Source organism: Sparus aurata, chromosome 4 (assembly GCF_900880675.1).
Source record: "Sparus aurata chromosome 4, fSpaAur1.1, whole genome shotgun sequence".
In the NCBI taxonomy this organism is placed as follows: Eukaryota; Metazoa; Chordata; class Actinopteri; order Spariformes; family Sparidae; genus Sparus; species Sparus aurata.
The window spans coordinates 1,702,323-1,718,176 of NC_044190.1; the positions used below are offsets into that span (position 1 = coordinate 1,702,323).

The 15,854-nt window shown below is 40.4% G+C and overlaps 2 protein-coding genes across 2 annotated transcripts; both read right to left on the reverse strand.

The window, feature by feature from the left end:
- Positions 1-519: 519 nt before the first annotated feature.
- LOC115580129 (low choriolytic enzyme-like) lies at positions 520-8,000 on the reverse strand. Its single transcript, XM_030414080.1, has 9 exons — positions 7,913-8,000; positions 7,636-7,639; positions 7,457-7,531; positions 7,190-7,345; positions 6,223-6,343; positions 5,952-6,130; positions 1,033-1,114; positions 804-928; positions 520-662 (listed from the first exon to the last, which is right to left on the reverse strand). Coding segments are annotated over exons 1-9 (822 nt in total). The 5' UTR covers positions 7,991-8,000; the 3' UTR covers positions 520-660.
- A 1,801-nt stretch (positions 8,001-9,801) lies between these two features.
- Positions 9,802-15,448, reverse strand: LOC115580128 (low choriolytic enzyme-like). Its single transcript, XM_030414079.1, has 10 exons — positions 15,311-15,448; positions 14,952-14,982; positions 14,804-14,869; positions 14,340-14,492; positions 14,036-14,153; positions 13,217-13,395; positions 12,758-12,839; positions 12,300-12,424; positions 10,429-10,497; positions 9,802-10,017 (listed from the first exon to the last, which is right to left on the reverse strand). The coding sequence occupies exons 1-9, from the start codon at positions 15,371-15,373 to the stop codon at positions 10,442-10,444; spliced, it is 873 nt and encodes a 290-aa protein (XP_030269939.1). The 5' UTR covers positions 15,374-15,448; the 3' UTR covers positions 9,802-10,017; positions 10,429-10,441.
- Between the last annotated feature and the right edge of the window lie 406 nt (positions 15,449-15,854).

A 15,854-nucleotide genomic window follows, 5' to 3' on the forward strand; every position in this document is an offset into this window, starting at 1 on the left:
TTCCCTTGTTATATTAATTCTGTTCACACTACATGCACACCAATACGTTTTCATTTTAAAAGAGTTTATTTTGTGTCGTTTATTCGTCTCAAAGCAAGAATATCAACATATTGGAGTGATTACTGCAAAACAGATACTAGCATAGACAACAAAGTCAGCAACAACTGTAATTGATTATCCATGTTGAATGACGTGACAAATCAGGGAAGGACACATAATGACTTATAGGACCCAATCGGGAAACTAAAGTATTTTACTCCAAAAGCCTCAGTTGTCGTGGCCCTTGTGTTGACGTCATGAGTAAACACAGCAAAAGTTATGCGTTTTGATTAGTGTGACTATAGCATCTCTATAGCAACATAGCAATATAGCAACTCAAGTTCCTCACAACACATACGTGTTAAAATATTAGAAAAGCAAATAGTTACTTGTTGTGAAAAAATAAATGGTTGAAGGAATGTTTTTGTAACCTTTGGAGAAAACAAATCAGGGTGTGGTGAAAGAAGGAAAAGAGACTGCTGTGTTTCAGCAAAGAAACTTTATTGTACGATCATTGACTGTCAGGCTGATCAGTTTAGGTCTGCAGCTTCTGTTGTTCAGTGAGCACAATGCAGACAATCCTCCTGTTGACCTGTCTGTCGGCACATCTGAACAGGCTTCCTCTGTAATGGTGAAGTGAGCAAAGGTGGATTAGGAAAAAAGAAACAATAAGTGTAATAAAGAGTGCTGGCAGTGTGTGTATGCCTGTGTGTGTGAGTGTGTGTATGTACAGTTTGTTCTAATGTGCTCATGTGGACACTTACAGCACTTGTAGAGGGTGTTGAGCCTGGCAATGTCATTGCGACTCATCTCCTTAGCATTGCCAAAAGACACATTTGAGTTAGGGATGGGGACCATGGTGGGCTGGTTGTTTCTAGAGAAGGCATACCTACAACAGGAAACAGAAATGTTAGAATGAACCACAGCACATTGTGCACACACAACCCACACATCTGTCTCAACACACAGCAGAGCTGAAGAGAAGCCACTCACCTGTGGTACTGCATGACAGAGTTGTAATCGTAAGGAGTGCCCTGGTTGAGGGTGGCAATCTTTCTGAAGTTGTGCTCCATTCCTAAAAACACAGGGTTAAGTGAACATTTCATGGTTTAATTCACATAGGCTCTTGACAGAAAATACTCTCAGCAGCAGGAGAAAGAGCCCAAAAGGCTGCAGGGCTCTGTGGTTTGGCATTTATGGCTTTATATTCAGAAAATTGTGCAGCTGGACCTGTGATGATAGAGCTGTTTTTCTCCTCTGGTCTACTTTTGACTTTTTCAGCCATACAGAGAAGTAGGCAGGGGCGGTGTGGCAATCTTGACAATAGAGAGTTTTCCCGGTTGGCCAGCTGGCCAATGAAGTTGCGCGAACCAGCTGAGATTATTCTGAGCAGCTGTGAGATGTATGCGGCCAGACCTTGGGCTCATCGAAATTATTGACATTGTTTAAATTCTCCGCGAAAAAATATCTAAGATAAACTACATCAGAATGAAGTTCAAGACCAACCAATATTTATACCACTTGCTCACTCTCTGCATCTCAGTCATGGTTACCCTGCACACTCATCTCTGATCTCTCCCATCAATCTACAGATTTTTGTGTAGCCTATATTAATTTAATTCTTCTTATTCAGGTGTTACAGAACTTTCATGGTCACAAATAAAAAACGACCTGCAATTTAATTTGTTTGTTTGTTCTTACATTAATGTAGAATGGAGCAAAGCCTCTTGGGAATGGGAAATGCGTTTATCCAGAGTCAATGACTCTGTTTTTACCAAATGAACCGATGGCAGGTCAAGTCTTTTTACAGGAATGTAGGGGGATAAATGAGCAGCCCCTCGTCTAATGGCATGACATACGTCAGACAGAGAGAAAGCGAGCAAGTTCGAGGAAAAGTACAGGATTTTTGACAGTCGAAGGATTTGCGTGATTGCTTGTTGTTTTACACATGGAAGGCAAGAAGAGAAAGGAGAAAGTAGGGGCCGAAAAGGCCAGAATGAAGAAGAAAGGGATGCTGGAGGGGGATGCATCAAATTTCTCAAAAATTACGGATTTATTCCGAAATCAAGTGTCAACGAGTGCTGCCGGTGAATTGACAGAAAAACAGTTGGCGGAGCTCAAGCATTGACGTTATTGCTAAGTGGGAACTAGCACAAGCTAGTCAAATGTGTATGGTAATGACTAAGTGTAAATTTCCATCCACCCACAAAGCTCTTTTTATACTGCACTTAAATATCTATAGTTCCTTACAAATGTATTGAACATGCCTGGTTTTCCAGTGGTTGAATGGCTTGTTGTATTGCTTTAGCACTATCCATAGTTCCATTCTCCAAATGTATGCAATGCTAATAATTTGATTTATTCAAAAACATATGTTTATATTCAATGCTGGAAATTACGAATGTACAGATTGATGTGTTGAATGGCCTGTTTAGGCCTGTATTGAAAATGTCTATAGAGTTTTGGTCTTAGGCAACATCCAAGTAAGCTATAGTTACAGATGCCACAGCATTAACTTCAGATATTGTAAAATATGTATATGTCTACTATTATAATTAATGTTGTTGATCCAGGTCTGTCATACAATATAGTTTTATCATTTTATTTTGATGTTATATTTCAGCATCTGCATCCGGTGGTGGGCCGGTGCTCCACTCCGCCCCTGGAAGTGGGGCTGTGTAAACACGTTCTTTCAAAGATGTAAAGATTAGACTTCCGGTTATGGTGGCTCATTGAAAGGTTGGGTCAATTCGGTCCTCAACATATATATTGAGATTTAATTACGAGTAAGGCCCTTTTAACAGCTTTTGTGAAACAGATGTTCACCAGGGGATATGATGTCGATGTCGAGAACCTGTGGGCCAGGAAACCAAGAAAAGAAACCGACCAACAACTCAAAAGACCCTAAAGTGTTGACCTCGGATTGCAACGAACTAGAGCATAAGCTAGCAATGGACAATTGCTAGCTTATGGCAAAGTGGACATTGCACTGGAAAAGATGAGTGAAGCCATTAACACGACAAATACGAAAGTCACCGCATTGGAAGCCAAGGGCTCTGAATACAAGACTACCGCTGTGGACCTGCGCCGTAGGCTGACAGTGCTGGAGCAGCGACAGCAAAAAGAAGTGATGGAGCTCAAAACGGACATCACCGCAAAAACCTGAGAGGGATTCCCGTTGGGAGTGGAAGGGGCAAACGCTGTGGACTTTCTGGAGATATGGCTACCGGAGATTCTGGGACTCTCCAGCCCGATAGAGATAGAGAGAGCCCACCACACGCTGTTTTGAAATTTCCCACGCTACATCAAAAGAGAATGGCGTTCACCCCCCTGAAAAAAACAGCTCCGACAAGCCGGAGAGAAGTATGGGATGCTGTACCCGGCCATACTCTGAGTGGATACGCAATCAGGAGGGACCAAGTCATTTGACTCAGCAGAGACAGCCTCCTCGTTCCTGCAGAGGGAATATCCGGAGGTATTCTCATCACGTTAAACGGGACACTCACGGTATTTAGACACAGGAGACACATATAGCCCAATAACAATCAAGGCTCTTTCTTACCATGATTTCGGAGGAAAGCCGCCGCCGCTGCTGCCCGTCTACTTCCGGCTCACGGCCCCGGGGAAAAATCTCGCGCCTGCGCAGAACGCAAAATCCGATCTGATCCGCTGGAAACGTATACATGCAGGAGTAATGCGACTTTCAATCGAATAATCTACGTAGTGTAATTCGACTATGAGAAATCCGATCCGGTCTGATTTTAGTCAGACAAAGGTGTATACATGCATCTTAAAAATCCGTTCATAGTCAGACTAACGCAGTAATTCGGTTTTCTTGAGTGTCATGTAAACGCAGAAACCTATACATGTATCAATACTGTAGGACTGATGACAATCTAACTATGTTCACAATGCTTCCATCACTGCACAAGTTCAGTGTAGGTTAGACGACCTCGGTAGGAAATGAATGTGATTGGGGTCAGTTACTACTAGTTTATTCAAGTGGTCTTCTTTGTTTGTTTGTTTGTTTGTTTTTTCTCTTTTCCTTCGTTACATTTTACTCGCCGCAGTCTGGTGTGTGGACTCTGCTGTTTGTATTTACAGTCGACATAATTCCCATATTAGTATCACTTAAATAATGACAAATACACCCATGAAATACGATGCCTAACCCTAAATGGTAAAGGTATCAATAACCAGTGTTAGGAAAGTTCACTGTCTACATGAACTAGTTCAAAGTTCAGTTCACAAATGTTAAAATGAACTAGTTCAGTTCATAGTTCATAATTCAAAATTTTGAACTAAGTTCACAGTTCCAAAAATGAACTAATTCATAGTTCTTTTTTTTTCAATATGTTGCTGCAAGCTATTATTTTTCTAAATTATTGCCACAGCCCATATAGAACCACAGACAGCAATTGTTCAATCAGTTTTACCACTGAAACTGCAGCTCTCCCACAATATACTGCAAAACCAGGTGGTCCAGCTGCGGCTGGTAGATGCAGACAGCGGAGCCACTACTGTACACCGTTAATGTGATTTGGGTTGTAGAGGATCTGTTTTGGCTCGCCGTTGCCGTGCCTTTTGATTTTTCATTCACTCGCACAGACCTTGAAAGGCTGGCTTTAGTTCAATGTGCCGTTTCAGGTTCGCTGTTGGCATTGTTGATGTACGCAGTTGCTTCTTGAAAGTTTACACAAAAAGGTCAGATTTTTCCCACCTGGTTCATCACTGACCTTTTCATAAAATAGTTTTAAGTAATCATACATATCATCATCAATCATAGATGCCGTATTAATGGTGGAGGCACAGTCTGAGGTAGTGCTGCTGCCTTCTTTTGTTTTTGCCTCCATGCTTCACATGTTGATGACGCATGTGGTGGTGAGACCCTGTGGTGGCTGGTATTGTCAGTGTTATGTTCGTTCAGGACGAATTAATCTGTGTTTGTTTGGTAATGCCTCACTGCATGTTTGGTATGCAGCTGTTTGTGTCTGAACTAGCTAAGTTTCGTTTTGACCGAAAGTAAAGCGAGTTGCGTGCACAAAACTCTCGTCCAGCGTCCTTTTTATACAGAACAGCCAGATTGGGTGTTTTTTCGCTTTTTAGCCGGTTTTCGCCTGGAAGGCTCGGTGGAAATCTGGCACTGTCTTGAACGAAGTTAAACTGTGAGAGCATGCCGTTCACAAACGCCAGAATGAACGCGTTCACAATATCATTCATCAGGCAGAAATACAGTGCGTTCAGTTCACGTTCGCCTAAAATATGAACAAGTTCATGAACAATCGTTCATTGAACGCGTTCAGGCACAACACTGTCAATAACTGCATAAAAAAGCGTATCATTAATTACTTAAAGCAACATCAGATTGATATAGCCTTACTGCAAGAAACTCATCTGAATGATACAGAGCATTCAAAGTTAAAACAAGGGGGTTTCAACCAGGTGTTTTTCTCTTCCTTTACTTCACGAGCTAGAGGAGTGGCTATATTAATTAGCAAAAAAATTATTTTCCATTTGGTATCCACCTATAAAGACAGAGTAGGGTGATGGGTGATCATTCAAGGCTCCATTCTTTCTCATCTGGTAGTGGTGCGTAAATAAAGAAGGAATTTAAGTTCAGTCCTATGAAAGCTGTTTGGTTGTGTTTTAAAGCCAACAAAGCTCGACCTCCCAGCTTTGAAAATACCTGGATCACTGACCAATCTGGCTAGCTTGAATAAAACAATCTTATTGGTGAGGCTCTTCTACACTTTCCAAATGTTATTGGACCAAATGGTTCAAATTATGATCATGCTTCAGATAAAAATCACTGACAGGCTGTCTTGCCTGTTGGGGGTGGGAATGGGGTCAGTAGGCATTTTGGTGGAAAAGCAGTACAACATGCCATTCTGAATAATAAACAGCTCAGTTACCAGACACAACATTCTGCAGCAGGACTTTGATGTTGTTGTCCCGGTCAGAGCGGGTCTGCTCATGGTTGAATCCCAGAGCGTGGAGCAGCTCATGCTGGACGGTGCCATGATAAAGGCATCCACTGCGGGCCAGGGATACCACCTGTTTACCACCACTACGGCCAACATAGGAGTAGCAGCTGGACAGGATCAGAGGTGAGTTAAAGGACACTGAAGACTGAGAAAAGCTTTCAATTAAAACTTAAGTTGTGAGTGTAAGCAGCTTTTTCACCCATTCCTGGACTCAATGCTCAGCCAGTCGCGGTCATCGCTTCTGCTGGGCCTGAAGCGGATGCAGGAGAAGGAGGAAAAGGACTCCAGTCCACGGGTGATGATAGCCTTCTCACGGGAAGCTGGCAGGACAATTCCACACAACATTTAGCCCGTATAGCTTTAATATATGTACAACTGCTTTTCTTTTCTGGTAATTCTAGAGAAAGTAGTGGTCATATTATATCCCATCTGATTATATATTCACAACAGCAAATGGAGAGTAACACTACTCCATGGAGTACATATTCTACAATATAGTATAAAACTGAGTATTCATAATTTATAGATCGGAGAATATTATCTATCCAAGACAAAACAGACAGATAGATTGGTCTGTGAAAAAATTGCAGATCATCACAGATCCATAATTAATACACAGCACAGACTAATGATATTTCAGGGCCATGAGTGGGACCATACAAAAAGGATCAATGAGTAAGACAGAGGAGACATATTGAACACTGAACGCCCGTCTCTCTGCACTGTCTCTGCTGCTAGGAGATAGAGAGGGGGATGATAAGGAAGATGCATTTTGGTCATTTTTATAACGACGGGGATGGCATCCCCACTCATCCGCCCCCCAAATTGCCTGCTGGTTGTTTGAAGGCTTAATCTTTCTAGTGATCTGGCTAGTGAGTATCTTCAAATCTGTTTATATAGTCAGCCAAGCCTATCCAAGAGATGCAAATTGGATGATGGACTTAATAGCTTCATAGGTTTTATGAATCCTTTCTGTTCAATTTTACCTCTAACTGACCGTTTCTTCTTTTTGTCTTTCATGTTATGACTACCAAGGACTGGACTGCTGCTAACAACGAGTTACTGTTAACATTGAGCAACAAACATGCTCTTTTCTATTTGTTTCTGGTGTATCATCCAGTGGATCTCTGCTGTGTCTCACTCCAAGACTTGTGTGAGACACTTACAGAAGTGACTGGCGATATAATATGGGATGTAGACCTTCCCATCAGTCCACTTCCCCCACATGCAGCCTCGGCTGGTGCAAGGGTCTGCATTTTTCTCTGCCTCACTGTTAACGGCGATGTCTCCTCCAGTTAGGATGGGATCTTCTTCGGAATGGACTGAAACACATAATATGGTCAAACTTGAAATCCTGTTAAACTGTGACTAATAGGATACAAAAATTAATTGCACCATCAATAACTGCCATGAGGGAACATGGTGACACTTACTCAGATTACTGTTGGCTCTCTCCAGAAGTTCAGAGACAGAAAGGTCTCCCAAGTCCTCCTCTGCAATATTGTCTGCTTAATATCAACAACAACACAATTGCACTTTGTTTAACAATGCACCTGTCACAATACTGTGTAAATCAATACAACTGGTCTGATCATTAGAAAAGATTATATACCTGTCTGGAGGTGCAGTGTGGATTAGGTGTAAAACAAACAAACAAAAACAGGCAGATTAGAAATAGATAGGGCCAAAAGAACATAGGTGACATTGTAAGGGTTACAGAATGTATCTGCCAAATACTGTGGCTTTATGTGTCATTTTCACATTACAGCTGTTAAAGGCAGCCAATCTTTAACATACATTGTATAACATCTAAGTGTTGTGATGCAGCTCAACAAATGGCCTGGTATCACAGTGTGCTGTCAGCTTCGATTGTTCTTCTGTTATCCTACCTCACTGTCAGCCCAACAGCAGGCAGACAGCAGCAGCAAAGCCAGAGTGGAGAGCCTTAAAACAGATGTGCAAGCCATCCTTGCAGACCTGCAGGACACAGACCAGAATCAGCAACAGCTTCCACCCAGACAAAAAAGACGGTGCTTGAACCAATGAAATAAAGTGAACAATTCTCCATCACATTCTACTGCAGACGTTCACAGCTGAACTCACCTCAGATCCTCTGTGTGGAAATGTACGACTGAGGTGTCACTCCAAGTTTTTATAACTGCTTCACTGCGTCTGTAAGCCCAAATATAGAGTGCCTTAGAAATATAAAAAATCAGCAAAACTCACAGGTTTATCAGTCATGTGATGTACATACTCACATGCACGTGCATTTAGACCCCCATACCACTATGGGTGTGAAAAAGGACACTTGTTGCAGTTGCACCCTCTGTCATTTTGTCAGTGTCACATACAAAATGAGGGAAATAACTTGACAATATATTATAGAATGACCACAAGTTAATATAAATCTACTCCACTTTTTGCAAATGTAAGCTATGAAATGTTATACAAGGGCTTAAGAAATAAGACTTGGTGTATTGGAACAACAAGTCCTATGAGCTTAACTGCAAAAGCATAATATTTAACAGGGTTTGATATTTTGTCCATATTTTTCCTTCCTCTACTTAGTGAGAACAGAGAATAGTCAGAATATTTAAGAAAAATACAAAATACAAATAAACATGGGAAGCAACATGGGAAGCAAGCATGCATGTGCATGCGTGTGTGTTTGTGTGGGTGTGGGGGTGGGGGAGACTCTCTGTGCTGACTCAATATTCAGAGCAAGGTCAGATAACAGGCTTATCAAATACAGTATGTGCAGCATTTGGTCACCTGTGTATGTTTATCAAGCAGCTTCACTTTGCCCTGTATATGAAGGCCAACATGTGAGAATGACAGAAAGTGTGAATATTGATCACCTACGCAGGTTCAGATTAGGTTTAGTCTTTTTCAAGAATAAATGATCACCATTTTTTTTGACTGAAAAAAATCTAATCAAATTTGATGTAATAGCGAATGCCAGGGCAATGCTTATACCACTTTTCCACCAGAATTAGTGGGTCTACACAGGCTTTTTAAGAATCGCATATTGATCCCATTCCCACTTCCCACAGGCAAGACAGCACCTGGGTCTTACATTTAGATCAAAGCAGAGCCAAGGTGAGGTGATAAAAAACCCACACAAAAGCCTGATCTAAGCAGGTTTAAAGTGCATCTCTCACTATAAAGCGATTTGTGATTGAATATGAGTCAAGCTTTCGTGTAAAAACATAATTATGATGAAAGAGGCACTTTTAAGATTTACAATAGTTTTGTATTCGGGCAAGCTAATTTTCAGTGGAGTGCGGGGCTCGACACAACATGAAACTTTGCTCGTAGTATCACCAGGGTCTCTAAACATGAACACAAGCATTGAGAACATTTATTAAATAGAAGTTTTTGGACAACTCACATTAGCAGTAGCATCTCCGGCGCGCCGCCGTCATGGCAGACAAAAAGTGTTTTGTGATACTATGAGCAAAGTTTCAGGTTGTGTTAAGCATTCTTAGTGTTTTAAAAATAGCGATTTTGATGCTAGCGTACCAGTGCCCCCGCACTCCATTGAAAATTAGCTTGCTCAAAAACGAAACTACAGTAAATCTTAAAAAGGCCTCTTTCGTCATAATTATGCTTTTACACGAAGGTTTGACTCATATTCAATCACAAATAAAGCCTTGGTTGCTTTTTGGCAAGAGCTTCACTTCAAGTGGGATTTTTGACCAGTGATATTAGTCACCTATATTTTGACAGGTCAGAATATCTACATGCTGTTGCAAACAGAAAATAGGATGACTTCAAGTTGAGGTATTTGGATGTATATTTTTATTCATTATTAGTATTCAATCAAGCTTACAAGCGTTTTTTGTACAGTTATATGAAAGAGTACATTTGTGATGATGCATAACAGCAATTATAATCATATTCCGAATTTCATGAAAGCATACTCATAAAGCACAAGATGCCTCTGTGGTTTTTATTGAAGATAAAAACTTGCAACAATCTGCCTGTTGAGTCCCTGTTGGAAAAAGAGGGAACACGTTAAAAATATTAAATGAATGTGCACGTGTACAGACACACACACACACAGACACACAGGCACACACATACACACACACTGAAAAATTTGCCTTCTGACTTTTTTCCTCAGAATTCTGACTATTCTCAGAATAGTTACTAAGTAAAGGGAAGCTATTTCATAATGCCTTCATTTACAAATCAGTACACTTCATGATAAGTTGATGTTTGGCTACATTAGGAAACATGGAGCACATTAATGTCCATTCACATAAAAAAAATTTACATCTGAAGACAGAATGTACATCCAAGTTCAACCAATATCATACTTATTTAGATCACATTTATGATACTGTGTAGGCTAGCAAGTTTTTTATTATTATTATTATTTTTAAAAAGCATCCAAACCCACTTGCTTTCTTGTTTTAAAGGAAATGGTCTCCATGCACAGGTTCCAGGTGAGGCCTGGACACAGCTGATTCTGAAATGAATACCAAAAGAAAGCAAAACCTGTAAAGGCTGCTTTGTTACTGCTGCAATGTGCATGAACACACAGGTCGCCAATAACCGGTAATGACAATAACCATGATACAGAAAAATATATATATTGACGTCTTGTTGATGATAGAAATATGATAATCTGTAAATAATCCAGGGCCTTCTGTGTTACATTAGGTTGTGGTAATGTGCCTTAGAAAAAGCTGCAGTAACAGTTAACTGTTAGCTAGCTGCTGTGTGGCCGCTACTCACTGATTTACTACTGCTGTAGAAAGTCATGTTGCAACAACAGACATTTATGGTTCCATAGACTCTCTCCACCTCCTTACTTGTTTAACAAATGTTTTACTTTTGACAAAAAACAGACAAAACACACAATAAACAAAGTTGCTACGATTTGGCTGACTGCATTTTTATCTCAACATTTCTGTTGAATTCTTTTGGCCATGATAATCTCTCTATAAAAGCAAGGAATCTCTGTCTGTCTGTCTGTGTGTGTGTGTGTGTGTGTGTTCCTCAAATATCTCTGCGGATCAGGATCAGACTGACCTGAGAGTTTCAACATGGCTGCTGCTTGGTTCAAGGGTGTGCGACATCGTATTTGTTTGGACTGCAATGATACCGTTAATAAATTATTTCATAAATGCTTTACAACTTCTGCGAGCATTGTCCACCGGAGCCACCACAGTCACATGCGCACCAGAGCCAATCACTGCACACCGTAGCCACGTGCGCACCAGAGCCAATCACTGCAGAGCTCAAGCCCACGACATACCTTAAGAAACAAGCGGATTTATACCTGCAGCGGCGTGAGCTTGACCGGGATTTTGCCGGCGGTTCGGTCCCGTTCTGTGCATCTAAACTGACTGTTGTGGATTAATGAGACTAAACGAGTCCGGACCAAGTCTGTTTGGGTCTGAGGAGATCCGGAGACGCGCGGACAACCAAGTGGAATCGGAATCTGTGGATGTTCGTGTGTAGCTGCTGCTAGCCCACCGAACATTGCCGTCACGTTTGCTTTGTGTTTGGTGCAGGAATAAATGGTAAAAACGGGCTTTTGTCCAAGCAGCAAGTTTGGTTGTTGAGGAAAGGGGGAAGATGTGGGAGGGACGAAGGCGAATGAATGACAGGCAACGACGGTCGGTGTAGAGACAGCGATAGAGACAGCGATATTGTGAGTTGAGAGATTTGTGACATTTAGCATATATAGTTGTATAGTTAGTGTGTTATGTAGTGTTTGGTGTAGTGTGTTTAGTGTGTAGTGGAGTCGTTTTTTTGTTTAATGAGTCAAAACAATGAGGAGACTGCTGAATGTGGAGCAGGCAGTGCAGCTCTTCATTCAGCTGGAAGGAGCTCAGGCAGACCTGAGCACTGTTTAAATGTATATAGTTACATATAACTTTGTAAATTTTTTAAATGTATGCACATGTTTAGCAAACACCAATTTATATTTGCATTATAAGTAATAAAAAATGTCCCCTTCAAACACAGCCTCATTTGGCCATCCAAGAAAAAGCGACTTAACCTCCCACTTTTCTATAGGAATACATATTTCCTACGGGCACTGCACTAGTCATTCAAATTTGATATTGTGATAACCTTAGCAGGAATAAAGTATACTGAGTAGTATATGTGGGTACACTCATACGAGGCCAGGTTGGTAAGCGGGAAGAAAGGTAAGAATGTTGGCTCTATAGAAAGATACTGTAGATAGAGACTGAAACAGGTAGGGATTTATGTAGTTTGGGAGAAAGTAGGCTTCTTCATCAGTTAAAAGGTACATACTGCAGCGATATAGGCGGTTCACCCGTAGGATGTCAGTAGAACTCATCTGGGTGGCCCGGCCAATGGCTACATTGCTGTTAGGGGTGGGAATGATGGTTGGCTGCCTGTTCCTAGAGAAGGCATACCTACAAAACACACAGTATTAATGAGCAGTATAAATCGCATCCCTGCATGTACTCTTTTCTAAACTGCCCAGATCACATTCGGCAAGATGCACTAAGTCATTCATGCAGAGCTGTATTACACATACAGTATATACTATATATTACATTTACTTACATTAATTAGTAGCAAGTGACGCTAATGTCTTTGGTTTCCAAACTTATCAAATACTGATGCAGGTTGGCTGCCATCAGATAGCGTCAGTACTGAATGAGTTGGGAATGGCACTCAAAAAATAACCCATCTTTCAAATTCAAATTGGAGGTTTAAGGTAAATTAGTCCATCGAGATGCTACCTTCCATAGTGCATGACAGAGTTGTAGTCATAGGGAGTGCCAAGATTCCTTGTTTGGATCTTCCTGAAATTAAACTCCATTCCTGCAGGGCAAACATAGCTCAATCAATTATTGTCTGTTTTATCATAGTTTGCCAATCATAATAGCCGAGAAGCTCACTATGTGAAACCAGTGAATGTATCTGCAGAAAACTGCATCTGTCTCAACTTCTGATAATTAACAGTCCAAGCTACTATACCTGCTGAAATGATATGATAATGTTAAGGCAAGTCAAGTCAGGATTGTATTCATTTATGTGTACATTACAGTTTTCACTTGTGTACCTTAAAGTGATAAAGGTCAATTACCCTAATTGTAACAACATTTTGGTTATGCATAACTTTTATAAAGTTGCATCTATATTTTGCAAAATGGATGCTTTTCAAATTGTTGGTCAGTATTGTCTATAAGGCAACCCACCAGTTATCACATTTTGCAGCAGGATGCGAACATGCTGGTCCCTGTCAGACCGGGTCTGTTCATGGTCGAAGCCCAGGGCATGGAGCAGCTCGTGTTGGATAATCTGCTCGAAAACACAGCCCTGGCGACTTAAAGACACTATCTGGGCATTACCACGACGCCCGACATATGAATAACACCTGAAAGAAACCAGTACATGTTGAAAACATTTTATTGTCCATTTTCAGCTGTATTTTAGCTAATATATTTTAAATTTAATCGAAATTACCCCCAGATTACCACAATAAATATATAAAAATGTTCAAAAACCTCTTTATTATGTGATGATAATATTCAGCCAATAACCAATAAATAGCTAGAAATTCCTTTAATACATCTCCAGGAAACTTTAAACTAATTTCTGTTTAACTGCTGCTGATCGAATCATTGTAATTTTCTTCTAGTTTCTGTATAACTTCACCTCAGCAGGCCGCTAAATGAAGTACACTTTTCAACCGTTTCAAATACATTACTTGGTAATTCCCACCCATTCAACATGAATTTTGTGAAACTGGAAAATGTGTTACCTCATTGTTTTATGTTTGGGGGCTGTGGCTGCAACCATAGGATTATGATGATGTTTTTTACCTTTTTCTTTTTCACAATGCATTTTCTTTTTCACAATTTCATTTCCCCGAGCATCGCCAGAATCATTCGGATAAATTTTCTATATTCAAAATGTGTTTTTCCTTTTCTTACATCCTCTTAATACCCCTGCAGATTTGTATGTACATTTGTACATTCATGTATGTGTATGGATGTGCATTGTGTGGTCCATACCCTGAGCGAGACTGGATGTCCACAAAGTCCCTCTGGCGATTCAAGGGGGTGAAGCGGATGCAGGTGGACGCAGCAAATGACCGCAGACCTCGGATGATGGCATCTCTCTCTCTTTGGGCTTGACAAGAAATTTTTTTTTGAGGATTTTGTTCCTGTCATCGCTACTGCTAGTTACTGCTAGTCAGTAGTTAGTGCCACTGTTAAATGTGCATGTGATATTGATGTATCATGAGTTATATTTACTGTATAACAGAGACAACATTAAAGTCCTGTCTACAAAAAGGGACTACTTGTTGAAACTTACAGTACTGGTTGGAGATGCGGTAGGGTACATACACGTTGCCATCAGTGGCTTTAGGCCACAGGCATCCACGCTGTGTACAGGGATCAGCGTTCTGCAGACCTGTTGGCATTGCTATGTCTCCAAACATCACTAGAGGCTCATCAAAGTTCTTTCCTGCAGAATGAAATAAGGATTGTTAAAAATGTTTTTTTTATTGTACAACATTTATTTTTCTATTCCACTCTTGTCATGAGGGCAGGTCACATCTTCCCCATTGATTGTCTCTGTTTGGAATGAGGTTTCTTTTCTGCTGTAGACTTAAAGGTATGGACAGCAACAACAGCATTATCTAGTATGTCTAATGTTTTAGGGAAGATTTCTATATTTAAAGGTTACGTTTGTCTTGCTCTCTGTACCTGTACACTGTAACATATCATCAAAGGAAATGAACAGCTGTAAAGTAGTTGCAGTTGAGATGAACATACCAATATTCCTATTGGCCTTCTCTAGCAATGTGGACACACTGAAATCATCATGCTCAGTGGTGTTTCCTGCAGAGTAAAAGAGTTGCATGTATCAGTTGCACTATTTAAGACTATATAGAATTACTGTATGAAAGTATCCATGTCTTACCAGAGTACTCCTTACTCTTTTCCAAAGAAGCCTGACACAAAAAAGAATAAAGTAAAAAAAGACAGTTGAATGAATACAGAGCAACAGCATTCTTGTATGAATGAAATATTTGAATGTCCTCTTTTATATGAAGTTTCCATAGACAGTTTAGCTCTAGCAGAGATTTTAAATACACTTTAGAATCCTGTGGGAATTGCAAGTCCTCCAGGTGGTAGGTATGGTGGAAACCTTGAAAACTGGTATTTGTGTTCCCAAAATTAAATGACCATTTTTTAAAGGTCGAAAAAAAGCTAAATGGATTCATTCATAGAATTTAATCTGTCTGTCCATATTAATGCAAAGTATCTGCTTATACATACCTGTACAGCAAAACTGTAGACTGAGCAGAGGAGGACACTGAGCACGGCAGCCTGCAGGATCATGGCTGATTGTGGGACAGCAGCAGAACAAGGAAATGTTGGGGAAGTGTTTGAACTTATATAGGTGGGAATGTCACCAAAATTGCATCCTAATATGGCATACTGCTCACAAAAGGCATATTGACAAATTCAGCTCAGTTGGAAATGGCAGTTATTACTTAAAATGGCTTGTGTAACATATGGGCCTGTCTCCACACAGGACCAGACTGCTGATTTAAGCAATCAGTGACACACTACAAAAGACAAAGGTGAAACTGATCAGTTAATCCACACCTGATTTCAAAAAGTTGAGACACAGTTTCCTTTAAATTATATTTAGGCCCTGGCAGCTCTGTGTTAAGGTCAGACAATGATCGTGTCTGTTCACCTGTTGACTGTCTTAATGTCTGTCTTAGGTCAGCAAGGACTTGAGACTTAAGATAAGATTTTTGATTAACATAGACTGATATCACAATATTTCCCTAGGATATTTTCATTTAAAGGA